Source organism: Salvia hispanica, chromosome 1 (genome assembly GCF_029641045.1).
Source record: "Salvia hispanica isolate PSC_SH4W2 chromosome 1, Shi_PSC_v1, whole genome shotgun sequence".
NCBI classification, from domain to species: domain Eukaryota; kingdom Viridiplantae; phylum Streptophyta; class Magnoliopsida; order Lamiales; family Lamiaceae; genus Salvia; species Salvia hispanica.
The window spans coordinates 8,210,031-8,236,745 of NC_142692.1; the positions used below are offsets into that span (position 1 = coordinate 8,210,031).

General features: G+C 37.0%; 3 protein-coding genes and 2 pseudogenes across 5 annotated transcripts; 2 read left to right on the forward strand and 3 right to left on the reverse strand.

The window, feature by feature from the left end:
• The first annotated feature begins 634 nt into the window (after positions 1-634).
• LOC125199650 (filament-like plant protein) lies at positions 635-4,234 on the forward strand (annotated as a pseudogene). The gene is made up of 4 exons (XR_016135145.1): positions 635-1,555; positions 2,192-2,384; positions 2,469-3,722; positions 3,814-4,234. The product of XR_016135145.1 is annotated as a filament-like plant protein (transcript).
• A 1,366-nt stretch (positions 4,235-5,600) lies between these two features.
• On the reverse strand, positions 5,601-6,747 carry LOC125199654 (BTB/POZ domain-containing protein At1g21780-like; annotated as a pseudogene).
• Positions 6,748-14,410: 7,663 nt separating this feature from the next.
• LOC125218257 (F-box protein 7-like) lies at positions 14,411-18,710 on the reverse strand. 2 transcript variants are annotated; one of them, XM_089066237.1, is made up of 11 exons: positions 18,565-18,710; positions 18,093-18,179; positions 17,825-17,934; positions 17,553-17,669; positions 17,376-17,472; positions 16,847-16,920; positions 16,448-16,501; positions 16,252-16,353; positions 16,012-16,070; positions 14,869-15,079; positions 14,411-14,784 (listed from the first exon to the last, which is right to left on the reverse strand). In XM_089066237.1, the coding sequence occupies exons 1-11, from the start codon at positions 18,572-18,574 to the stop codon at positions 14,725-14,727; spliced, it is 981 nt and encodes a 326-aa protein (XP_088922363.1). In that variant the 5' UTR covers positions 18,575-18,710; the 3' UTR covers positions 14,411-14,724. The 2 variants fall into 2 exon arrangements, with proteins under 2 accessions (XP_088922363.1, XP_088922362.1); XM_089066236.1 differs by lacking the exon at positions 18,565-18,710 and adding an exon at positions 18,345-18,486.
• Positions 18,711-20,060: 1,350 nt separating this feature from the next.
• Positions 20,061-23,173, forward strand: LOC125218119 (uncharacterized protein At4g08330, chloroplastic). Its single transcript, XM_048119720.2, has 2 exons — positions 20,061-20,434; positions 22,477-23,173. The coding sequence occupies exons 1-2, from the start codon at positions 20,355-20,357 to the stop codon at positions 22,874-22,876; spliced, it is 480 nt and encodes a 159-aa protein (XP_047975677.1). The 5' UTR covers positions 20,061-20,354; the 3' UTR covers positions 22,877-23,173.
• A 1,659-nt stretch (positions 23,174-24,832) lies between these two features.
• Positions 24,833-26,048, reverse strand: LOC125224247 (uncharacterized). Its single transcript, XM_048127612.2, has 2 exons — positions 25,705-26,048; positions 24,833-25,239 (listed from the first exon to the last, which is right to left on the reverse strand). Exons 1-2 carry the CDS (start codon positions 25,877-25,879, stop codon positions 24,986-24,988), a joined length of 429 nt encoding a protein of 142 aa, XP_047983569.1. The 5' UTR covers positions 25,880-26,048; the 3' UTR covers positions 24,833-24,985.
• Positions 26,049-26,715: the final 667 nt, after the last annotated feature.

Below are 26,715 nucleotides of genomic sequence, written 5' to 3' on the forward strand. Positions count from 1 at the left end.
CATTTTCCAATTTTGAAAACCCTTTTCACTCTAATGAGATGAGAGTCATTCTTCACTGACAATACTTTAATTATTTTTTATACTCTACCTCTCTCTTAGTTTGTTATGTTTAATTATTTCAAATTTATATTCAATAAATAAAAATTATATGACCCGTGCATAGCACGAGTGATAATACTAGTTGTTCATAAAAGAAGACTTCAGTTCAGTTTAAAGGAAGATTCTCATGGAAAATGTTTGTTTGATTTCATTTTCGCAAATGTTGAGAAGGAGTGAAGTTTGAACGGGAAAGTGAGTTGGATTGGAAGCAAAAACTGCAGCAAGTTCAATTCGAATTCATTTTTTGAAGATTAAATCAATTAGTGTTGTTTTAGTTCATGGGTTCCAGTTTCACTTTGCATTTTGCTTATAACTTAATGATTGAGGATTTGAATTGGTATTTCTTTAAAAATAAAGACGGAAAAGAGGAAATGGATATGGAAGAGAAGACCTTAGGACTCGTTTTATAGCGTGGATGGGATATAACATGATTGTTAAATTAAGATAAATTTTTCGGGCCAAAAGTATGATAATGTATGGATAACGTTTTTCATAGTGTTGTTTTATAGACTTGATAATTTTTGGGATTAATACAAGAACCCAAAAAGCTAAAGAGAAAATGAACCCAAAACTTGAAATACAAGAACATGAACCCAGAAATTCAATTACCAGAATTTGAACCCAAAATTTCAAGCAAATATCATCTTCATCATCATGAATTTCAACCCAGAATTTCGACCCAATAAAATCGACACAGAATCCATCAAAAAGATCGATACAAGACCAAAATTTACGAGCGAGAATCTTAACAAAATCGAAAAAAAAAATGTTTCAAAGGAGGCTCGGATCTGTAAATTCAATTCATAGCTACCCAATTTTCTGAATCCATCTGTGAGAGAGTTTGGGGGAATGGAAGGGTATGATGGAAATCCATTTGTGAGAGAGAAGACTCAGATTTCATTCTAGGAAATTATAATTGCCGATTTCCCGAACTCGACGACCGCCACCAGTACCGCTAGGTCACGAACGACGGCGGCCATGGAGCCGGCGACGGTGGGGAGAGACGTGAATGCGAGTAGAGAGGGGTGCTCGAGAGAGAGTGGATGGCAGCGGCAGCCATGGCATAATGAGTGGTCATCGATGTGCACCTCAAACAGTAAATAAAGGGGTTTGAAAATTGAGCGTTCAATTCAGCGGAGAGTGGGAGTTTGGAAAAATGAAGGGGTTGAGGGAAATCCACCTCAAACAGTAAATAAACCTTGCAATTTTTGGTGGATAAGTTCACCCAGCCAAATAGTGAAAAGACGCACTGTTCACGCGGGCCTGGACAGGCCGCCGACTTTTTTTCGGGCCGCTGCTTTATTTTATCCAGGCTATAAAACAATGGAATAACCCTGATTATAAACCGTTTCCATGTTTATCCTGTCTATAAAACGCGTCCTCAGAGAGTAGCCCTGGTGAATGTGAGAGCTCAGGATCATTTTCTTCTCCTTCTGAGAGATACTCGGACGAGCAGGTAGATATGCGTTCGTCCTCATCTGACATAGTTTAGCTTACTTGTGTATTTTGGGAAGTATTGAAGTTTTTGTTTGCTTCTTGAAAAACTAGTACATTGGCATTGAGTTGTCGACTCGTCGTGGTGCTGTTGAAACTTGAATCCATCTGCTTTCAATGTGTTTTCGAGCAACAGTGCTTGAGCTATGACTAATAGTTTGTGCTACATTCTCTGTCTTGTGATGAGATGTTGTAGTGAACATGGTTATGACTAGGATCACTATATTTGAAATTAGTATATGTTCGTCCTCAGCTGACTGGCATAGTTTAGTCTACTTGTTATTACAAAAATGAAATAGTGTTGGAATATTCGATTAGTAAGTAAAGCACAACTGATTTCTGTTTGCTTGCATCATTCCGTTACTATTGAAACTACGATGGTTGGTTTCTTGATCCGATGTTGTAGTGGACAATGAACATGGTTATAACTAGGATCACATGTTTGAAACTGTGATGTGTTTATTCAATGGGCATGGTGATTGTTTGTTTTGAGAAAAAGAATGGAAGTGTTTAGAAAGATCTCGTTGACTGGTTGTGGAGCAAAGGAATCTCTATGTGTTTGGTTCTTTCTATTGATATGTTTATTTTCCGGAAGCAGGATGAGTCAAGAGAATCTCTAAATAGTAGTGTGCAGTCGCCGGAAATCATGTCTACACTTTCATTTAATGACGATGAAGCAAAAGAGAACGTGAAGAGGCTAATGGAGAAGCTATCAGCTGCTCTTGTCAATGTCAGTGCTAAAGAAGAACTTGTCAAGCAGCATGCTAAAGTTGCTGAAGAAGCTGTTGCCGGTGAGCGTTTTTCAGAGAGTTTGGTCGTGTTTGTTGCTTAATTTTCCTCTTTAGTTGTTTTAACGACTAATTCTGCACTGCAAGGGTGGGAGAAGGCAGAGAACGAAGTGGCAGCATTGAAGCAGCAGCTCGAGGTTGCATTGCATCAGAATGCGAGCCTTGAAGTTAGAGTCACCCATCTCGATGGCGCTCTCAATGAATGCGTCAAACAGCTGAGACAAGGACGAGACGAGCAGGAAAAGAGAATTTCTGATGCCATTGCAGAGGGAAATAGCGAGTGGGAGTCCAAAAAAGTTGAACTAGAGAAGCAAATTGCTCAACTCCAGGCCAGAGCCAAAGCAACAGAAAACAGAAATTCTGTTGTTGTTAACGCGAAGTCTCTTCTAGTTCTCGAGAGTATGGAGAAAGAGAACTTGCTCCTGAAGCAAGAGGTGATGCAAGGAGTTAGAAAGCATAATAGTCGAAAGGGATTTAAGCATTCAAGCTGCAGAAACTGCTAGCAAGCTGCAGTTGGAGAGTATTAAGAAGGTTGCTAAACTTGAAGCTGAATGCAGAAGGCTTCAATCTCTTGCTCGAAAATCGTCTCCCCTGAACAATTTGATTCCCACTCCGCCTTCCCATTTCTATGCTGATTCTTTAACAGATAGTCGCTCGGATAGTGGGGAGAGGCTGAATGCAGTAGAGATGGATGTTTGTAGGACGAGTAACATGGGCAGGAACGGGTCAGAACTAAGTTGTTTGGACTCGTGGGCATCAGCCTTGATTGCAGAGCTCGATCAGTTCAAAAACGAGAAACTCTTGCCAAGTCGTCTAACGGCCTGCACTGTTGAATTTGATATGATGGATGATTTTCTCGAGATGGAGCGCCTGGCTGCACTGCCTGATACTAAGAACAGTACACCTCTTACATTGTGTGAGTCTGCTTCGGGGGAATCCATTTTTATGGATAGTCGTCTGCTTAGAGCTGAGCTCGATTCGATGACTGAACAATTAGCTGAATTGGAAAAGAAGTTGGAGGAGATGGAAGCTGAGAGGGCTGAACTTGATGCTGCTTTAGACGAAAGCCAAGGATCGGTCAGGGCAGCTGAAAAGAAGTCGGAGGAGCTGCAGAAGGATCTTAAGGCCGTGACCGAGGCAAAGGAGCTGCTAGAGTCTCAACTTGTTGGATTGGAAGTTGAAGCAAGGACCATGTCAGTAAATGTCGATTTCTTGAACGCAGAAATCCAAGACGAACGGATGTTGTCAGCAGAAGTGTCGACCAAGTGTCAAGAATTGGAGACTGAGAGTGTCTTACAGAAGAACACACCAAATTCAAATGGTGAACTTAAGATAAAACAGGTTGGGCTGCTGCTGCTGCCTTTGGAGTGTCGAATGCTTCGTTTTTAACTTGGTTCATGCAATGTTTGTTATACCTACTCTTTTGCTGTAGGAGGATCTAGCCGTGGCTGCTGACAAACTCGCGGAATGTCAGAGGACGATAGCGTCTCTTGGAATGCAGCTCAAGTCTCTGGCTACGCTGGAAGATTTCTTGATAGACACGACCAATGTACCCAATGGGGCATTGTTCTCAAGCATGCCAAATGTGCCTTCTTGGGATGAGACGAGCCATTCTACAACGATGGGCAGCGAGGAGTCATTGGCTTTGTCAACCATTCATGTGACTGCTGCCAAGAGCAGGAATGGTTTTGGGAAGTTTTTTGCACGGAGCAAGAGCGGTGTTGAGCTCAGACATCGGCAAGATTAGGGTTTAAGGTTTAGAGTTTAGGGCGATATCAAATCCTGTTTGATTGAAAATTATGGATTGTCAAAAGCTTATTGAGTTAAGATGGTTTCTTGATGTTTGTTTCAAATTGTGGCAAGTCTTGCATTTTGTTACCATCGAATTATCGGAATTGTTGCAAATTGTATTCAGTCCTTACTAAGTTGATGCTACTAAAAAGTAAAAACCGAATTGGCAAAGGTTGGAAGATTAAGAAGGTTGCAAAAGATGGATTGGAGAAACGATGAAAAAAAATTGTTAAAAAGTACTCCACTTTGTCTTAAAGAAGACGAATCTTATTTACGCGGCGTGAGCAAATTAATTTTACGTGTTGAGTGGATAGAATCAAGTAATAGAGAGGATAAAGTAAAGATAAATATATTTATATCTTTAATAATGGGTCATCTTGGTTGTGACAACCAAAAAGGAAAGTAAATTATCTTCGATGTGATAGATGGAGTAATTTTTACATTAACCTAATTGTCTATATATATGACTCTGTACGAAAGGGGAGTGTTAGGGTATCACCACCTCTTAAAATAACATCATACCACCATTCATAGCCAATCATTTATGCACGTGGACGAATAATAAGCTGCCACGTTGCCAAAAAAAAATAAAAAAATCCAAAAAAGACGGCCAGCAATATGCTACACCTTATACAACAATTTTTCTCGGCCAGCAATATTCGACACATTATACAGCAATCTACAGATTGTTGTGTAGCGTTTATAATATTGTTGTGTAATGTTTATAATATTATTGTATGTGTGGTGTCACGGTGTCACTTTAAGAGGTGTTGTCATTTTAACACAATCCTAAAAAATATGCTAAATGTGAGTACTAATGAGTCCTACCGACATTTTTACTTGCACAATTTAATAGAATATTCTCGTACAGTCGTACTACCCCTTGTTAGTCTCCAGGGACGGAGCAAGTACTGTTAGTTGAATCCTGAAAGATGGTTATTGGTTCAAATCATAAGGTGTTCCTATTTTTTTCAAGGTAGAGAAAATCTCTCAGAAGCGATGACCAAGCACATGCACTACGGCTCAAAAGTAACCCTCGCCATACTTCTAGAAAAAGCTCGGAAGATGATTCTCTAATGAATAAAGATTTGTTCAAATGGAGGCAGGCTCGTTCACAGACGTCCGCACAGTGTAGCTCTCTTGATTTTCTTCATTTTAATTAGACTTTAATTAATCTTTTTAAATTAAACATAATTATGAATTACATTACTTAAAATTAATCCATAATCTAAAAATAAAAATAAAAAAAAATTCTGTAAAATACATTGTTGGCGTTTTCCAATCATGTCAATTATATTGATTCCCATTAATTCAGATGATATTTTTTACTCATTTTTTTAATAAATAGCTCTGTTGAAAAATAGATAATTGGGCAAAACAAATCCCGATTAACCATATCCAACGTGAAAGAAATGAATCATTCTCTTCTCATACTTTATTAAGAGTAGTAAATTTTAATGTTGGTTTGGATGATGCTGCAAGTAACTCTTGGAACATCTCTACAACTAGATCTGTGTGTGCATGCCTGAAGAAATCATTCATTTCTTCTTCCAAATCATATATCCTGCCAAAATCAAGCAAGTACATCACGCACGTCTTCTTGAGTTTATCAAGCTGGTAGAGCCAAGCATCTTGTAGTCTCACGAGCACGTTTCCCGTGTTAATATCTTCTAGCAGGCTCTCTTCGCAGGTATCCTTCAAGTCAGCGATGTCGTACTTGTTTGCTGCGCTCAGCAATGCTAGGCGGTGCTTCCAGAAACCTGCCTGGCTTATCGTCCCATACAGGATTCACGTGTCATATCTTCAATGTCGATTGTTGAGGACTTTTTCTCCTTGAGATCATGCTGGAGAACTAGCAGCGAGAATAGCTTTGTGAGCTTGTAGTGATCCATCGGATGAGTTGATGGCATGCGACTGAGACATCTGAGAGTGTTTCGGCTTGCTTGGCATTGCAAGACGCCATCGCTGGGCCATATAGCACTGCCTTGTCCACCCTGAAGTTCAGCAGTGTAAGTTGTAATCCTAGTAAAAATATGCAACAACACTCACATTTATAGGGCAGATCTTAAGGTCCAGAAACTCAACATCAAGCAAAGTCATGACTAGAACGAATTAGTATCTCATGAAGTGCAGGCATAGATAACAAGTAAAATGAATTTGCAGTTGTGAGGTTAAAAATATTGAATCTATCACAAATTCAACAAAGAGATACGCACTGGGAGAAACGTAGGGCTTGCGATTGTTGGGAGGGGAGGAGGAAACACGAATGACGAAGCGCTGCTCCTTGGCAACCCGAGACGGCTCGGGGAAAAGCCTGATGTAAATGCCTGAAAACAACTCTAAATCAATTATAATAGGGATAGGGGTAGATATACGCACAAATCGGTAGCTTACACTTACAGATACCAATACCAAATGCCAATTTTGAAGCAGTCGGATCTTTTGTACGGGCTGCCTGTTGAACTAGGAATTGTATTTCATTGTTTTGTATTAATTATTTTAGAGTACAAAATACACTCCTATATATAGGAGAAGACTACTTAAATGTACCTAGGAAATAGATACTTGGAAACATACTCTACTAATGACATATTCCCTAGAGAAGATAAAAGTATCCTTCCAATGTCTTGGAACGTATAAACTACTAATTCCAACACTCCCTCTCAAGTTAAGTGACGGGATTCCCGATACTTAACTTGCGGAGCACATTCGCAAAATTCTTCGCTCCAACTGCCTTGGTAAGAATATCTGCAAGTTGATCTCCAGATCGGACGAAGGGAAAAGCAATAATCCCAGCTTCAATGTTTTCTTTGATGAAATGTCGGTCGACTTCGACATGCTTGGTCCTGTCATGTTGGACTGGATTCTCAGAAATGCTAATTGCAGCCTTGTTGTCACAAAAAAGTTGGCAAGTTTTAGGGGATAACAAGCCTAATTCGTTCATAACAATCCTTAGCCACAATATTTCCATGAGACCACTTCTGATTCCCCTGAACTCCGCTTCTGCACTTGACAATGCTACGACTTTCTGTTTCTTACTCCTCCAAGATACAAGGTTTCCTCCAACAAACGTGAAATATCCTGCAGTTGATCTTCTGTCGACTGGATTCCCTGCCCAATCTGCATCTGTGTAACCATGGATCTCCAAGTGGTCGTTTCTTTTGAATAGGACTCCATGATCAAAGGTACCCTTTAGATACCTAACAATTCTAACCGCTGCTTCCATGTGATCGATCTGAGGGTGGTGCATAAATTGGCTAACAACACTCACTGCATAGGCTATATCTGGCCTTGTATGAGATAAGTAGATTAGCTTCCCTACCAGTCGTTGATACCTCCCACGATCTGCCAATGCTGATTCTTCATTTATTTTCAAGTTGTGATTTGTAGCCATAGGTGTTTCGGCCGGCTTGCAGTCCACCATTCCAGTTTCTGCCAAGAGATCCAAAATGTACTTCTTCTGGTTAATGAAAATCCCTTGCGGTGACCTCATTACTTCAACTCCCAAGAAATACTTTAGATACCCCAAATCTTTCATTTCAAATTCAGATCCCAAGTTTTTCTTCAACACCTCTATCTCTTCTGAATCATTTCCGGTGATGATCATATCATCCACATAAATCAACAAGCATGTGATCTTTTCTCCTTTTCTTTTGATGAACAGAGTATGATCCGCATTACTCTGAGAATAGTCATATTTCTTCATTGCTTCAGTGAACCTCCCAAACCAGGCTTTCGGGGATTGCTTCAACCCATATAGAGTTCTTTTCAGTTTGCATACTTCTCCATTTTCAAATTCTTCGCCAAATCCAGGAGGGACTTCCATATATACTTCCTTCGTCAGTTCTCCATGGAGGAAGGCATTGGTTACATCCAGTTGATGCAGAGGCCAGTCTTTGTTTGCTGCGATTGACAGTAACACCCGAACAGTATTCATCTTGGCTACTGGTGAGAAAGTTTCTGAATAATCAACACCGTAGGTCTGTGTGTACCCCTTGGCCACCAGGCGAGCTTTATATCGTTCAATCGTCCCATCCGGTCTCCTTTTGATTGTAAACACCCATCTACATCCCACGGGCCTTTTTCCTTCAGGAAGCGTACACTTTTCCCATGTATTATTTCGTGCAAGTGCACCCATTTCCAGCTTCATGGCTTCTCTCCAGTTCTTGCTTTTCCATGCTTCCTCAATTGTTTGGGGAATCTCTTCTTCTTCGTATAGAGCGTCTTCAAATGCCCGGGCCATTTTGGAAAGATTGGCCTTGGCAAAATTTCCAATTGCATATCTTGCCCTGGACCTGTCCTTCTCGGGGGAGTATCGTTTTGGTGGTACTCCCCTGTTGATCCGATCCGGCAAGATGTACCTCCCGGTATCCCCATCTATAGCGTTCGTCTCTGTATCATCATTGTTAGAAGAAGAAGAACTTTCTTGATTACTAGGAATGTTTACCTCAGATTTCGGAGGGATAGTGGGTGTGTCACTGAGCCCCACGGTTTGCATTGGAGTGTGCGAGGCCTGCTCGGCAGCAGGAACAGTTGACTCGGGTGGAGCTGCAGTAGGAATGTTGACATTTGGCATAGGCAACCAACTTAGCGGGTCACTAGATTTCTCCCCCTGACTGGTAAGTTGGGTATGGTAAAAAAATTCGGATTCCAAAAAATCACAATTCATTGTAGTAAAAATCTGTCTTTTCTTTGGATCGAAGCATCTATAGCCTTTTTGATTTATCCCATATCCTATGAAGACACATTTAACTGCACAAGGAGAAAGTTTGGATCGTTCATGTTTTGGAATGTGGACAAAGACAGAGCTCCCAAAAATACGAGGTGGAAGGGATAAGGGTGCGGGCACAGTGGTAAGTTTGGATAACTCAAAGATCGGGGTTTGGAGCTTCAGGATTTTTGTGGGAAGTCTATTAAGAAGATAGACTGAAGTGGCAACAGCTTCTGGCCAAAAAAACTTTGGTACTTTAGAATCAAGCATAATTGATCGCGTCATTTCTAGAATGATCCTATTTTTCCTTTCAGCGACACCATTTTGTTCTGAGGTATATGCACAGGAAGTTTGGTGAATGAGACCTTTTTCGGCAAAAAACTGTTTCATTTGAGTGTTGACAAATTCCCCCCCATTGTCAGATCTAAGAATCTTAATGTTCTTTTGAAACTGAGTTTGGATCATTTTGTAAAATTCTGTGAATTTTGAGAAAACATCAGACTTCTTTTTCAGGAAATAAACCCATGTCATCCTTGTGCAATCATCAATAAATAAGACAAAGTATTTTAACCCATTTCCCCCAATAACAGGTGAAGGTCCCCAAACATCAGAGTAAATCAAGGAAAAAACAGAGTCAACCCTCGTATTTCTGGATTGAAAAGAATGTCTATGACTTTTTGCCAACACACATGTTTCACAATTAAGATGCTCAAGTTTAGAAAATGAGGGAAATAAAGTGTGCAGATAGCTAAATGACGGGTGTCCTAACCGCCTATGCCACAGCCATGCATCCCGTTCTGTAGCTCCGTGAGTCAACATCTCCCTGCCAGTTTGAGCTTCCTCGTCCACGTAGTACAACCCGTGACGTTCAGTGCCACGCCCAATAATCGTCCCGGTCCGAATATCCTGAAGAACACAAAATTTAGACTGGATTAGGAGAGCACAGTTTAGTTCTTTCGTAACTTTACTGACAGACATTAGTTTTTGAGTCAAAGATGGAACATATAAGCAATTTGAGATTTTCAAATTTGGGGATATTTGGACCGTGCCAGCTCCTTCGACTGGTGAGATTTCTCTATTAGCTGTTTCAACATGTGTCCTTCGGGATTTATGAAAAGACTCAAAATCGGACTTGTCAAATGTCATAGTGTCAGTAGCTCCACAATCAAAAATCCATCTCCTATCTTTATGTCTACTGATTTCTCTTACTTGACACGAAATCGCAATGGTAGGGTCATTTTCAAGTACAGAAAAATGATTTTTGCAGAGAATATCAGTATGCCTTTTTTCGAGGAGGGTAATTTTTAAGAAATCACAATTTTCGGGGATGATAGGAGCAATTTTAATATCTTGGGGGTTGTTTTGATATATAGGAAAAAGAGAAGGGTTTAGGTTAAAAAACCTAAACCCTTTACCTTCTTCATCCGCCGCCTCCTTCATTTTCTCTCCTCCTTCTCCTCCTTCCGTCTGTACTTGAGCGGCCCACCACCTCGGAGCCGCCTCTGTTCTCCCGTTGATTCCTCCGGCGTAGGCAACCTCCTGGTTGGCCGCCGGAGATTTTGAGTCTTGAGGTGCCTCCTGTCCTACGATTACCATCTTTCCTTTCGCTTTTGAGTTCCGATTCTCTTTGTGGCCATCTTCCCACCACTCCGGGAAGCCAATGAGGTGGAAGCATGTCTCCCGTGTGTACTTTGTCATGCCACAGTGAGAGCAGACGAGTCTTGACTTGTCGATTTTTGCTCCGGTCCGATTTGATGGTGGTGTTGCTTTGTGCGGCGGTGGTGGAGGTCCCCTGTTCGGTCGGGAAAATTGCGGTGTTCCGCTGTTCCTAGCGCCGAATCCCGACCCTATATCGGAGAAACCCGACTCCTGAGTCGCCGGTTTCCAGATCTGAGTGCGATTCTCCTCTTGTTTGATGGCGGCGAACGCTGTTTCTGCGGTTGGCTCCGGGGATTCCTTGAGTAATTCCCGTCGTAGCCTATCATGTTTGTCATTCAAGACAGATAGAAACTGGTATAGCTTTCTCTTCTCGTTCTCCCGTTGGTAAGTTGCGACTCCCTTATCGCAGCATGTGTATGGACATGGCTTTCTTGTTTCAATGTTTACCCATAAGCTTTGCATCTCACTCCAGTAGTCTTCCAATGTTTGATCGTTCTGAGAAAATCTGCTTACTTTGGTGTCGAGGTCGTATACTTGGAGCGGATCTGCTCTGACCTCGAACGTTGTTGTGAGGCTTTTCCATACTCCTTTCGCTGTTTGATGTTGGGCGAATTGCATCACTAATTTTGGCTCCATATTTTGAATAAGCCAAGAGTATACTGTGTAATCGTCGGTCTGCCATTGCTTGAATTTCAGGTCGTCGGGAGGCGGCTGTGAGTCCCCCTCGATGTGTTCCAGCTTCTCCCGGCTTCCTATGGCTGCTTTCATAAGCCGAGACCAAACTGGGAAGTTTCTCCCATCGAGTTTGATCCCTATGTTTACTGTTTCGATTGTTTTGGACATTTTTTGATGCTCACTTGATTTTGGCTGACTGTTTTTGGCTGTAGGAGAGGCTGAATTTGATCGGACTTTTGCCGGATTTTGGTTGAAAGGTTTGAGAAGGGTAGAACGATGATGATTTCAAAAATCTGAGTTCAAAAGAAAATTTTGGATTGTTTGGATCGAAAAGCTGCTCTTGATACCATGTTGAACTAGGAATTGTATTTCATTGTTTTGTATTAATTATTTAGAGTACAAAATACACTCCTATATATAGGAGAAGACTACTTAAATGTACCTAGGAAATAGATACTTGGAAACATACTCTACTAATGACATATTCTCTAGAGAAGATAAAAGTATCCTTCCAATGTCTTGGAACGTATAAACTACTAATTCCAACACTGCCTGCCCCCAAACTCGACATTTTCCACTGCACCACCCTTGAAATAGAGGAAGCTTTATTTCTCCACTGTGTGGGAGTGAGAGAGAGAGATGGGTTTTGATTCTATTTTTACGTAAGGAAAGGTTTTTATAGTTCAGTACTAGTAGCACTACCAAAGCTTAATTATAGGGTTTATTTAGAATTTAAGAAAATCCAAATCAGAAATATAGGTTTGTTTTTCAGATTTATTGCGATTGATGACACGTTTAAAGAAATGGTTAAAATAATTCATATATGAGTTTTTTTTTAGTTACTAACGAAGCTTAACTATAGGGTTTATTTAGATTTTTAAAAAGAGGTTTGTTTTTCAGCTTTATTGCGATTGATGACACGTTTAAAGAAGGATATTGGTTTTGGTATTTGCCATAAACTTTAAACAATATCTCTTTAAAGAAATTGTCAAAATAATTCATTATTTAAGCACGTACATTATATCTACTAGTGTAATACCCGTGCTATGCACGAACCATTAATTTATATATTTGTCTAAAGTTTAAAAAATTAAGTAATACCTACATGCTATAAGAAATTAATACAAATAAATGTGTGTAATAATAATTTAATCTTATACTACAAAAAAATAGTAATAAATTCAAGAAATTCATCAGTAATATAAGACACAAATATTGTGTATGAGTATTAAACCTAAAATTAAATTAAACTAAATATTTTATATTAATTACAGAAAATTAAGAATTTAAATTTCATAAAGTCATATTCAATTTATCAGTAGAATTGAAATATAAATTATAGTTTAACTTTAATCCATTTATCACTATAATTAATAATGTACACATATTTGTCAGTGCACAAAGTTTATCAGATTGATAATTCTAATCACAGGTTAGGCAATGTCCTAATCCATTTGTATAATAAAAATTTGAGATTTTATTCTCTTTCTTATGTTATATATTTATAATTTTATTTTTTATTATATAATTTATTTTTAATTGATTTCTCACTAGTCACCTATATAAATAGGTCATTCTATATTTATTTTGCATTAACTTATTTTTTTGATTTTTCTATATTATTGCTCCAACATTATTTTGATATATTTCGTATGCGTGAATAAAATATCCATACAATATGTACTTTGTTTTTAGTATACGTCACATAAAAGTACACTGAATAAGATATTCAGTAAATGATTTAATTCTATATATTTATGTATTTTAATATATAGTAATATTTAAAAGTAATATTACCTTTTATTACACCTAGAGTCCTATTTTTTCCAAAATATTATAATTGGGTTCCATATGCTAAAACTCAAAACCTAAATCTATACAGAAAATTATGAAAAACCTCAAACTGTAAGACCTAATTAAATCCTTCTACAATAATTTCTTAGCATTAAATAATTCAGCCGAATACAGTTATACAAATATAAATTGAATTGAATAAATTGAGCCAATTTATATTGAAACCCACTAATTGAATTAAGGTAGCCATCAAATTGACCTATTTCTATTTAATAGAGTCAATCAGGTTTTAAAAAAATGATAGCTTCCTTTCTTCACGCTTGTAGCGCCTCCACCTTCTGCTTCATGTTGAATTTTTTGCAATTTTCAAAGGAAACATGAAATAGCCTAAATAAGATTATGATAGAATTCACAAATAATAGATAGCTATATAAGATTTTCAAACATATAAAGGGTTGATAACAAACGGAAACACAATAAAATATGAGCACCATATCGACATCATGGATCCATGAATACATTGCACAAATCCTGTTCGTGTTGTTATCCCAACTACTGACCATGCAAGACCTTGCCGTTGAATGCTCATTTTTCATTATCGTCTACATGGAGTGCATTCTTATTTGCATTAAGCCTTGCACATTCAAATGACAACTGAACAAAATTTAGTTTAGATAATAGAAAAAATAACACCTTCAAAGAATATAAAGACGGTTGTCAAGCAAAACTTCCTCCTTTTGTTACTCTCTTTTTTGTTCCAGTGTCATATCAATTGTATTCGAAGCAGAATCCACAAGCTCAAAAAGTAGACCTAAACACGAATAAACATAATTAGAAAGCATAAACAAATAAGAAAAGAACAAAATAGAAAACTTGGAAGAAAATGACCATAAAAATGGAGGTTGAAAATGATAGACTCGATATTTAAATATACTTATGAAGCAAAGCGTTGCAATAATTGAGAATTATTAGCATTTACTAATATTAATTTCAATTGCGCTAACGGCAGTCACATTGATTTAATAATTAATAAATAATAATTAATATGCAATTTATATCTGATTGAATTGGGCATTACTACTACATAATATTAATACAAATTCCTAAACGCATGATTGAGATTAATTTTTTCACATTGTGGATTACATTTATAGTAGTGCATATTAAACTGCCGTATGTGATTTTAAATTTCTAAATGCATTAAATTTAGATTAATTGCAATGAGACCCAAAACAAATAAATATTTAAAATTATGCCCAAAGCTCGTCTTTTATATATGTATAGATTTTTCACAAAAGTTTACCGGAATGCTAAATTGAAGCAAAATGACATCGTTTTGCTTACGAAATGAATAAAACCCTTGATTGGAAAGGAATAAATACATACGAATCCCTCGATAGATACGTTGATAGGCAGCCACATTTTGATAACTTGAATCACCGAACTACTAGTATTGTTTAAATGTCCACATTTTGGCATATGATGGGATTCTGTAGTAGATGCATGACCAAAGTAGGCTTCTTCTACTACTACAAATCTAAAATTTATACATTATCTATCACATGATCAACCCTAGTTCTTGAATACTACTACTAGTTTTCGACCACCATTGCATACAATCACACATTTCAGCAGACAACTAGCAATTCAACCAACGCCAACAATCCTTTCTATTTACACGAAAAGCTTCTCCGAAAAGGGCAGCGACCGCGATTAGCCTGGTACAAAATAGTCCATCTTATCCACAGACAGGTTCAAAACAGAATTTTCAACCTATAACACATGCAAAAGATAGATGTCAATATACGAAGATGAAACGATCAATGGTGGAAGAACGAGGAATAGATCACGATTTACTTCATCAAATGGGACAAAGACAAAGGGTGTGAGACCCCTCTTGTGTGAAACTGCAGGGACGTCAGGGTTGTGGGTTTCATCCTCCTGCCACCCTTCGACTACTCCGAGGATGTCATCGTCGGAGCTACTGGCCTCCGCGTCATTCACGCCGCTTGTAACGAGTGATATCAGGTCCATTCTATTGTTGGCGCCTTGTATAGTCCCCCTTAACCTATTTTTAAGGGCATGAATCACAAAGATGGTAAATACAAAGAAATACTATAGTATTTTTTTTGAGATATAGTATGTGTGAACTAAATAATTGGCCAACACCTAAGGGCTGATCAGATGACACAATTCTCTAAACACAACATAAGGTTGTTTTATAGAATATACAGCTAAAAGATATGGATTACATGGGGTTATATTAAAAAGGACTTCCCAATAATCTACCATCTAGATATTAATCTTCCAGAGCAAAATCTAGTTAGAAGGAAAGTGAGGAATATACAAACAATCATCACAACACACAAGACAAACCTTAACTGTACACTCAAGACCTCTCATTCTTGTCGCCATGAATACGAAGTAAGGTGCTAGACTCGTACTGCCTATGGCTCTAGTGGCAGTGATTCATATAACATGCAATGTTCCTTGTATGAGAAGATACATTCACAATACACATAGCAGTTACACGGTCCAACAAATAGTCGAGAGATATTCACAATTACTATTTAAAAAACTGTGCCTCCGGATTAAAAAAACTGTGCCTCTGAAACACACAGCAGTCATGTAATACTATAATTTAATATGCTTGGGAATAATATATTGAAGAATAAAAAATTATTTGTTGCATGGGAGTAGTTGCTTTTTGGCAGGAATTTTTTAAGACAATTCTGTTTGAATTTATAAAATAGATTTAACACTTTTCATAGTAAACAAGTTTATTCGAGATCTTATCACAGATGTTGACGGGTTGACAAATAAAATGAAGTAGTTTTATCATGGAAGGATTGACCAGTAGCACATAAAATATCATTTATAATATCAATTATAAAAGAAATAGTTTTTTTTAAGAGTTGATAAAAATGTTCTCCATCTTCGTAAACTTAAAAGGGGGTGCGCTAAAGGACCTCATGAAGAAAGAAATAACTAGGAAAATACCTCAAGCGGATTCTTAGAACAGTTGGGCGTAAGCCAGGATACAAAATAGCAGCTTCAACCTGTGAGTGGAACAACTAAATCAGTTATCCAGTAACGAAACATTTAACTTCACACACTAACAAATCGTAGCTCAGTGGATAGCCATATATCACATAATCAGCAAAAGATGAGAGCATGAACTCTCCTCAGGTTACAACATTAGAATCTAGAAAAGAAGTGATGGAAAAAGTGGCAACTGACCTTATCTTCAGAAAGTGTGTACTGTCCGCTGAAAACACTATCAGATCTTGCTGAACGAACATTCATGTATTTTGCAACATCTTTTACTTTTTGTGATGAGTTCTGTTAACAAAACCACAACAGTAAGCAGACTCTTCAATAATAAAGTAATTCCAAAATTGCTAAGGTTGGAAAACAACTATTCCAAGATTATGACCTTATATAGGAACCTCCCAGAAGGATAAAATCGCATGTACCGGTAATAGCAAACCTGCAGAATGAAATCAAGAGTTTTCATTACACGATTACAGAAATTACAAACAATGTGAAAAAGCGGAGATCCAATGCTCTAAACTTAGATTACTTAAGCTACTTCAGTGAAGAGCAGTATAGGACTGCTATCCACTACATCGTTGGAATGGGATAGAACAGTATGATCTTACATTTGATCATTAGCTATAGATATATATTTCATCCTTCTCCAACATTATCCTTCCTTTCATAATACTATTACAAATAATTTGATCAGAATCTCAAAGGTATTGTTGGCCTTCTACTGAGCAGAAAAGAGAATACAATGAAAAACTAAAGCAACTTAAATTAGAAAAAACCATACAATATGCACAGGATTGGTTGTTCTCCACTCTGCAATCCCAGTACGAATGTAGGTATTCCGACTGACGTAAAGCCCTGGGAATCAAAAACACAAATTTAAAACAAGACTCGATCTAAGACAAACAAGTTATAGAAGATTCATAACATTAGCATTCATATACTAATACGTAAAAGAAACTCTAGAACTCGCTAGAGAAATTTTAATTGAACTCTGATTAGCGTCAGCCAAACCCGCACCCATCCAGATTCCAGATACCATTGATGCTAACACATTGAAAGGTTTGATTAGTTCTTATGCTTAAGGTATGATTGTGATCATTTTCTTTCTTCTTGTGGTAGTGATTTCTCGTACCCCTGAGCCTAGAGTTTCTTACCTGAGGTTTAAGATTAGGGGCAACCCTTAAATTTGGAAGCATTTCATTGAAAAGAATTATTTTTTCCCAATCTTATGGTGCAGACTGCAGATTTGTGGGAAATTACAAACATGATGTAAAACACAGCAACATAAAGTAACAAACAGAATACTTTACCATCAGTTCGAAGTCTTGGTCTTAAGAGCCACATTTTCCGCCATACGCCATGATACGTTGATTGGAGAATCTTATAATTTTCCACAATTCCATTTAGCTGAAGCGCAAAGACAAAATATAAGAATAGAAAAAAACACACATCAATAATGAAAAGATAGACAGTCATTATACAGTTACCTGCCAAGCCCTTAGGCATGCATGCCGCCAGAACACAGGGTTACGAATAGTATATCTCCACTTTCGACAGACGCAAGCTGCTCTCCCAAGGGTATAAGGACTCATCCTTGAAAATATCTGGGGGGGGGGGTAATATTAACATTACAATCACAATGTCCTCGTTTATTATTAAAAGGGTAAAAAATTCTAGAAACGATGACAAGCTACAAAAGATGATATCCATAATCATCATTACATAACAAAGACAGGTCTACTTCACAGCAGAGTTATACCTCAAAAAGCAACTCATCCGGTAAGCTGCGGTGTAGAAGTGATGTATCAACAAACGGTTTGCTCAAGCTACGGAAAGGAGTAACAGGTCTGACATTAACCCCATAAAGATCTGCAGAGTAAGAACATATTGTTTCAGCTGAACTACCAAAGAACTGTGAATCGTGCAAAACAACACATAGCACAATTGGCATGTGAAATTCATGAATTGTACTAATAAGTGGCATATTACAATTACAGAGAAACAAAACTTGAGAAAAAATTAATTACCAAGCCACGGCCTTTGCGTCACCAGGAATTGAGCAGCTCTCAAACGCGAAGCTGATTCAAGCTCCGCTGCAAGTTTAACCGCATAATCTGGCAACAAGGACACTAGCTAACTCAGAATATGCATCCGTTGTGTACATTTCAACAGAAACAAAAACCAGATAAACTAAAAAAATACACCGAATTTACAATTGCCGACATAATTCGTCTCGAATTCAATTCAAATATCATGAAAATGCTAAAACAAATTCGCACCGTAAGGTTGGAGCTGCATCAATCAATATCCAAAATCGGTAACATAAAATTAACTCTCTCAATTTACACTGAGAAGATCACTCTCTCCATAAACCACAAATTACAGCGATCATACCCGAAACCAAAATAATTGGTATACACGGTTATGTAAATTGAAGGTTTATTGAATTCAATTGATGCAAAGACATAATTTTTAGGAAATGAGATGGTGAGTTCTTACCAGAAGTCATTGAATCAAAGAGAACCGGGAATTTCGTGGTCCTCTGTTTCTGGAAGTGAGGAGAGAGAGAAGAGAGATAAATTACTGTAAACGAACCAATGAGCTCCGAATTCGGACTCGTTTAATATTCGTGGGTGACCCGACCCGATAATTCCGAGTCGGTAAAATTATCTCCTTCGGAGTATTATTAGTGCATGTTCGGTTGGAGGGACAAGATCTCAAGATTAAATTAATCACATGATTGGTTCACAAAATTAGATCCTTCAAATCAATCCTAGATAGATAGTCATGGGATAATTAGTCATATCCCCCTCCTACTAATTAATCTCACAACTTAATCTTGTATCTTACGAACACCCCCTTAATTTATTATTCATATTACTCCCTCCGGCCTCCATCTCTAAAAATTTAGCATTTATTTCTATTTTTCTTTATCCTAAAAAATTTGTCATATTTCACTTTTATTATATTTGGTAGAGGACCTCACATCTCACTAACTTATTCTCACTCATATTTTATTACTATCTTCGTATTTGAAAAATAGAAACATTTGAAATAGCACAATTGGTAAAGTAAGAAAGAGAACGAAACAAATGAATAAAATAAAAGAGAGGAAAATAAAAAATAGTGAAAGCAGTATTAATGGATTGTGGGGTCCACATCCAAAAATAAAAAGATTTAAAGTTTCTATTTTTAAGAGACGGTTCAAAATAGAAATAGTTTCTATTTTTAAAATACGGAATTAGTATAAAACTAATATATTATGACTCACATTCCACTAACTTTTTTAACCTGTTTTTTATTACTATCTCCGTTCCACATCACATTTAGTATGGGCACAGATTTTAAGAAATGTAAAGAAAAATTAGTTGAATAAGTCAGTGGATTATGAAGTCTCACTTGTATATATTAGTTTTATAATAAAATATGTGTAGAATTGGTTGATAGAATACGAGGTATACTTACAATTTATGGTAAAAGTGAAATGTAACTTTTATTGTGGAACGAATCAAAAAGGTAAAATGTGACATTCATTGTAGGAGAGAGATAATACATTTTTTAAAATGACCGGAGGGAGTACTAGAATCGTTTTCTATAAATTTTGAGTAGTATGCTATAAAAAAAAAGAAAATGTGGTGATGTAAAGCTAAAAGGGGAATTAAATTTTTATTAACTACTTACTCCGTCCTTGATTAAAAGTCACACTTTGACCGAGCACGAGTTTTAAAAAATATAAAGAAAAATTGGTTGAAAAAGTTAGTGGAATATGAGACCCATTTTTTATATTGCTTTTATAATAAAAGTTAGTGGAATGTAAGACTTACTTATCATTTATGGTAAAAATGAAGTGTGACTCTTAATTGAGGACAGACAAAAATGGAAAAACGTGACTCCTGTTCGGGCACGACCGAGGGAGTATATGGGTGAATTAATTTAATTATTTTCTAAAAAGTGCTAGCTCGAATGATTAATGATTTTGCAATACTTTCATGGGAGTAATTATTAGTACTCCCAAAGTTCCAGGCGAATCAATTAAATCAACCGAGATTGGGGCAGACCCAAACCCCTCTCCGGTTACTTATCCTGCAATGACTCCAGTGGCCCCAGCAATCGGCTTACCTAAACCAATTATCACAAAATAATCACAGTAGAGAAGCACTGAATTCTTACCGAGGTAACTGTCATCGGATCCTCTTTGATTTGATTGTTGCAGTAGACGCCGTGTTAATTAACTGTCGCTTTCAACCCCACTGCTGCATCGGTTCCTCCGTCGCCGCATATTACTTCTCATGGAGACTTCCGATGGTTATTCTTCGAATTATCAGTTTTCATCCTCGTTTGCAGGTTCGCGACGAGATGTTACTTACAGGTGAGTGATGGCTGCAGTTAATTGCGTATTGATGAGAATTGGGGATACTATCATTTGAAAAATCAGTAATTAGGTGGGGTTTTCGCTTTCGTGGTTGATTTTGATGGAATTAGAGTCCTGATTGTTATCGCTGGATACATTATTTCTTATGACCGTGGTTTTTGAGCAGTCGTTCCCTTAGCTTGCTTGTGTATGAATTATGAATGAGCTGGACTGGAGTGATGGATTTTAATTTCCTTTTCTGAGGTGCGTGATAACGTGATATGTTGTTAATCTGGTCGTTTTGCTAGGTTAGTTGAGTGATTAGTTGCAATGAGATCAGTTTTGCTGAATTGCATATGAAGAGATGATCATAGTGACGTTAGAATATGTGCTTTAGCGCATTTTCGTTCTCCTTAAGGCGTACTGTAGTGAAAATGCAGATGGAATGTACACACACAGAACTAGAAGCACTTGTGGCCAAATGAGTGTTATGATTACATAGGAAAGGCCTATTATTATTGTTTCAAAGGATATCTGGTTTAATGGTTTTGGGTCAATTTTCGACAGCCTAAGTGTACTACTACATCATTTTTAATGTTCTTGGTTGCTGCATGTAGATGGTGGACCATGGCCTGAACATTCAATTATGAACTTTTTCTCTGAATGGTCCGTGTAATAAGCTTGGGGTGTGAGAAGTTATTTGATGGTTTGATGTTTTGATGTGGGGTTCTTAAGCAACATGTAACTGGTGTTTCTCATTTTTACCAAAATGTTTTTCTTTCTTAGCAAAATCTTGCAAGTATCTAGATCTATGCCACACTCTTTTAACAGTGGCCCATTCTCCAGATTGTGCTTCATCTTAAGGGTACAATTGAGTAAAATTAGAGATGATGCGAGGCACAACTGGTGGTTTTGGCTTCAGCTTAGGCAGCATGAGGTGTTGTTGAGTGTGTATGTTGGGAAAGGGAGTGTGGAAAGTGGAGACTGTCAAGTTAAACACATTAGGTGTCAACTTTGAGGTTTTGTCGTGTCTTCTGGGAAGAAGAAGAATGTTGGTTTCTAATTTTCTTGGGGCCACGGTCCAAATTCTGGTGTTGGTGTAAATTGAGTAACTTGGATCTGATTAAGAGACAACTTATAATGTACCTTAAATATGGATCATACTGTTTGATGTGTGTCATATCCTAAAAACATCAAAAAGTGAGTCCATACCTTCAGATCTTTCTTGTGTCTGCATCTACTGTATGTATGTTTGAGCTTTTTTTCCACACTACTCGAAGACGTGTACTTTGTAACCTTAATCATACTTTCCCAGAAGAACACACTCATACTACATCAGTTTCCATGTAGAAGCTTTAGAGGGTACTTATTCTGGTAGCACTTGCTATTTCAAGGTCAAAGTTATGTTTTACAAGCTCCAAGTTATCTCAGATAATAACACACTAGTGAATCTCACATATCCTATGGAAATTTGCTGATTCATTCATTTGAGAGTAAAGAACTTGTATCAAAATGCACTATCAGGATATTGCATATTAACTTGTGTTAGTAGAATAGATCAATTTTTTGAAATGTGGGAAGCTCTGCAGTGGTCACAAAGGTCCACCACTGTAAGCTTTGATGAGAGCTATAAGGGTGAGAGATTTCAAATGCCTTTTAATTGATATCTATATGGATGCAGAATATATGTCATGGAAGTTTGGCCACTGGGCTATATTAAGAATTATTTATGGCCCAACAAAGACAAGAATTGATCTTCGGGGCATCAGAAGTTGCAGTCTGCTGAGATTATAATACTCCTGAATACAGGAATGACCATTTTTCCAAAAAAATTAATTTCCTTTTTCCTATATTGATCATCTGGAACTTTTAGGATCATCTTTTGGATTGCACAAAATGCATAATTGTTGGTGATCTTTGTAGTTATGGAGACATCATGCTTTGTTTGAAAAGATTGTCTAAATGATACGTTCATAAGCTTTTATCTCTATCCAGTTTTGCATTTGAGCATCATATGTGATGCATTTAGTTGAAGTGACATTACTGTTTTCTCTCTGCAGCTGTGGTTCCTGTGGCTATGATTTAAACCTGAACTCATCCAGTCGGAATACATCTACCATTGGTTCCAAATATGGTAAATCTATCAAGAAAGGGACTATATCATTTTTCTCAATTGATGAGAGCCGATTCAACCAGGTTGAAGAATTTAGCTGTATACCATACTTCATCTTCAAGCACTCTTGGGGTATTTTCCGTCGGAGAACGAAACTCCTATGCCGGAAATGTGGGAACCTTATTGGAATTGCTTCTGACCAGAACAATGCTTCTTCCATCCACCTCATAACAGACGGATCAGACTCACCCTCTAGCAGTGAAATCTCCAGCAAGAGAAAGTACGACATCAGGATTCGCTCCTTGCAACCTAGTTCAGCTGGTTTTGGTACTCCTCTTGTCTCTTGATGGTCATGCGATGAACCAATACCACGCATGCATTGAACCAAATGCTTTACACGGGAAAGAAGTCATGCTGGCAGCCATTCTTTTCTGCGCAAGTAAGAAGCATAAGTTAAGTTGCTTGTATAGAAGTTGTGTTTTTTCCGAATTTCTATTTCCGGTTTCCTGCTTAATCATTGTTAGCAAATTCATGTGGTCGAGCTGAACGAATGATAGCCGATGTGTACAAAACTATGAAACCTGCATCAGATGTGGGGATTATGTTGGTGATTGGAATGCAGTGATTTGTTCATTGTTTGCTAATGATCTACATGTCCAGAATGTCGATTTGTTGCTTTCGTTCAATTTGTCCGTTATGTATCCATTACTGGCATGCTCAAGCCTCGTTCTCATTATGCTGTATGTTAGTAATATATATACCATTGATTTAGTGATGAGATAGTGAAACCTCCCTGACACTGTCTATTGCTTGTGTGTTACTTCACACTCAAATTGCATACAGTTCTACTAAGTCCCCACTTCTTTATCTTGTGTCCTACAAAATGTGAAAGAAGATGGGCTAAAGGTTTGAAATAATTAATTGTAAAGAAGGCTGTGAGACCTTAGCAGAGAGCGTTGTTGATTTAAATTATATGTACATATTATGATCTGAATTGAATAGTCCAAAGTTATACGTGTAAATTACGTTAATTAGTCATTCGAGATCATGAAATATGTTTTTTAATTGACGCTTTATAGACATATGGATAGCATGCACGAAAGTGTGACAAAATAATGTGGGCTCTAAAAGTTGTTTTGACTTGTGTAGCAAAGGGATCTCTTTAACTATGAGATTGAGATGAAAAGAATGTTAAAGGTGTTGCCTTTATTTTATTTTTTTCCACGAATTTTATGGTAGATGATGATATATGAGAGGGGTCCCCTTTTTCACCAATCCTTTCCTCATATCTCACTATCTTTTTTTCTCTATGGAATTCTTTTGCACAAATACAAAGCATATGTAATTTAATATACATGCATGTGACATTGTGTGTGTGTGTGTGGCTCTACTATGGGACCATACACCATTATTAACATTTTATGCATAGACAGTGGTATACATTTATGAGTTAGTCCTGTGTAATTTTTAAAATTGTTGTAATTAAAATTACATTATTATTGATTGTTATTCTTTATTTCTCTAATTGATTTCTTCCCCCTCAAAAAAACCATTTGGGTGATTTATCTTTTAATGAATATGTTTCAAACTGTATATATAAATTGCAATGATATATCTGAAGTATATATTGACCTTCTAACAGGAATATCGAAACGACGTTGCTTTGATACAAGCTCATTGTCAATTTGTAAATAGGCACATCACCTTATGGTATAAGGCTAATTTGTCACAGTTCAGTTCCATCACTTCAATAAACTATAATAGTAAGAATCAGAAAATTTAATAGGCCTCATATTATTAACTTAGGACAAATTTCATGTGGATGGATGCTCAAACAAGGTAGAATATATTCTAACAACAAAGATTCAACTAAATCAAGCCGTCTATTTAAATTTTGGTCAGAGAGGAACACACCTATATCAATAATGCCCAAAAATTGTGGTCCTGCCAGAATTGTGGCATACAAGCAATTTTGCACATGCATCCATCTATCCCATGTTATGCTTCAAAATGTGTTATGAGTTAAGACATGATAAAAATCATAATTTCTTGTTTGTACAATCAACATGTTTCATCATCATGCATGGACTGAATTCTTGAAGATTAATTAGAAGAGGGCATAATTCAGCATAATATTGTTGTGGCCCTCTTGCTTCCTTGATCATTGGAAGACCTAATAATTCAAAGTTTGTAACTTTCTTGAAGCTTCAAATTTCAAATACAAAATGCACACATTATAACACTTCTATAAATATCACTTTTGCATGTTGTAGCTAGTAAAGACTAGAACTTTGCTCTTGTAATTAACCAAACTGACCTTTTTTTCTTGCAAGATGCAATTTTGACTAGATTGTCTCAATTATAAGTATGGTATGTAATCAATTCCTACATACAAATTTTATGGGTGTGATAGAGAAAAAAGGGAGAGTGTCTTTTTCTTGAATATTAAACCTCCTTTATTCTTTGGCCCTCTTCTTTGTCAGAATCCTTATCCACCCATATTTAACCTTCTCTCTTTCAAGATGCTTTGTGCTGACGTGGCCCTCGGCCGGTCTCTTCCGGTTGATGAGGTGGAGGAGGTTGCCAATCCGCCTCCGCCACCTCAGCGAGCTGGTGTGCTCGATCACACTCTTGGTCTTTTCATCACTGGTTTTCCCTTTGTCCCATGAGGCAACACCATTTGCTTCGAACTTGATTGATATGAAAGAGTCTGAATTCATGAAGCATTATTCATTCTAAATTAAAAAAGAACACTATATTGATTGCCAACCACATTAACGATATTTGTGACATAAGGTGGTCTCAACTCTCAATAGAATAAAGTTGGAATATTATAAAGATATTATTTGAAAATATTTAAATGAATAAAGAAAATGTTTAGGGTTAAATTTTCATTATCTCATTCCATGAAACAACTAGTGATGTTTTCTTGATATAGTTATGTGTATTCATGAATAATTCATGAATACACATAACTATATCAAGAAAACATCACTAGTTTTCTCATGGAGCATGCATGGGATTAATTACACCAAACAGCTCACCATCCAAAATATTTCACTAAAAAGTAAAAGCAATGCAACCATATTATTCATAAGTATTCAATTCTAGTGATGCAATAGAATTGAATTTTAGTCAAAACACAACCACCAAGAGAGAGAGAGAGAGAGCTGACCTTGTGGGGTGTGGGATTTGTGGTGTCTAAGTATGTGGGATGAAGCAAAGATTTTAGGTAGGAAAATGTTAGTTTGTTTCTTAGAAGCAGCAGCCAATACTAAGAGCTTCTCATTCAAGCACAAGGCACAAACTCCAACCACCATTTCTCTAGGATGAAAACAGCACTCCATCATTCTGTGTGACTGTGTGTGTGTGTATGATGAGGCAAGAATTCAAGAAATTAGTCTGGGATGCCTATATATTCAAGAATTAGTCTTGGATGCCTATATATATATAGTGTGTGTGTGTGTGTGTATGGGAAAATTTGCATATATAAAAAATTGAATGAGGAGGAGTAAGTTGGAGGGGTTGATACTTGATAGGAATGATTGGTCCTACAAATTTATAGTGATGTTACACTATTTAATTAGGTGGTGATTAAATAGGGTCATCATCCTTTTCAAACTACTTTGACTCATCCCATCCCAAAGTTGAATGTCACTACTTTTCTTCTCTAATTATTTATTGGTTAATTACTAGCTTTTGGCTTTTTAGATTTGATCTTTAAGTTTATTTTCGTTTGATTTTTTTAAGAAATTTTGTGTTCATTATCCACTTGTTAAAAAGAGAAGATAAGGTTTAGAATGAGTCCATTTTTGTATGTAAGTTCCAAGTAGCCATCATCCCCATTCTCCATAACTGTAAAACCTCCGAATATAGTGAATTGTGGAAATAAATAGATGATTTTATATTATTATTATTATTATTATTATTATTATTATTATTATTATTATTATATCTCTTTGTTGGTTTATATCTAAGAAGGACAAATTACAAGTGAAAACACCTTGATTATAAATATTTTGAAGAATAAAAGCATCTTGGCTTTAGTAGAAAAGAAAGATGAGATTTTTGATAGATATGAGACAAGCCCATTGACAAGCAACGGAAGTGATGGAGCATATTACATTTGATTATTAACAAGAAATAATTTAATAGTGAATCACTAATTTTCATATTTTTGTTAGTT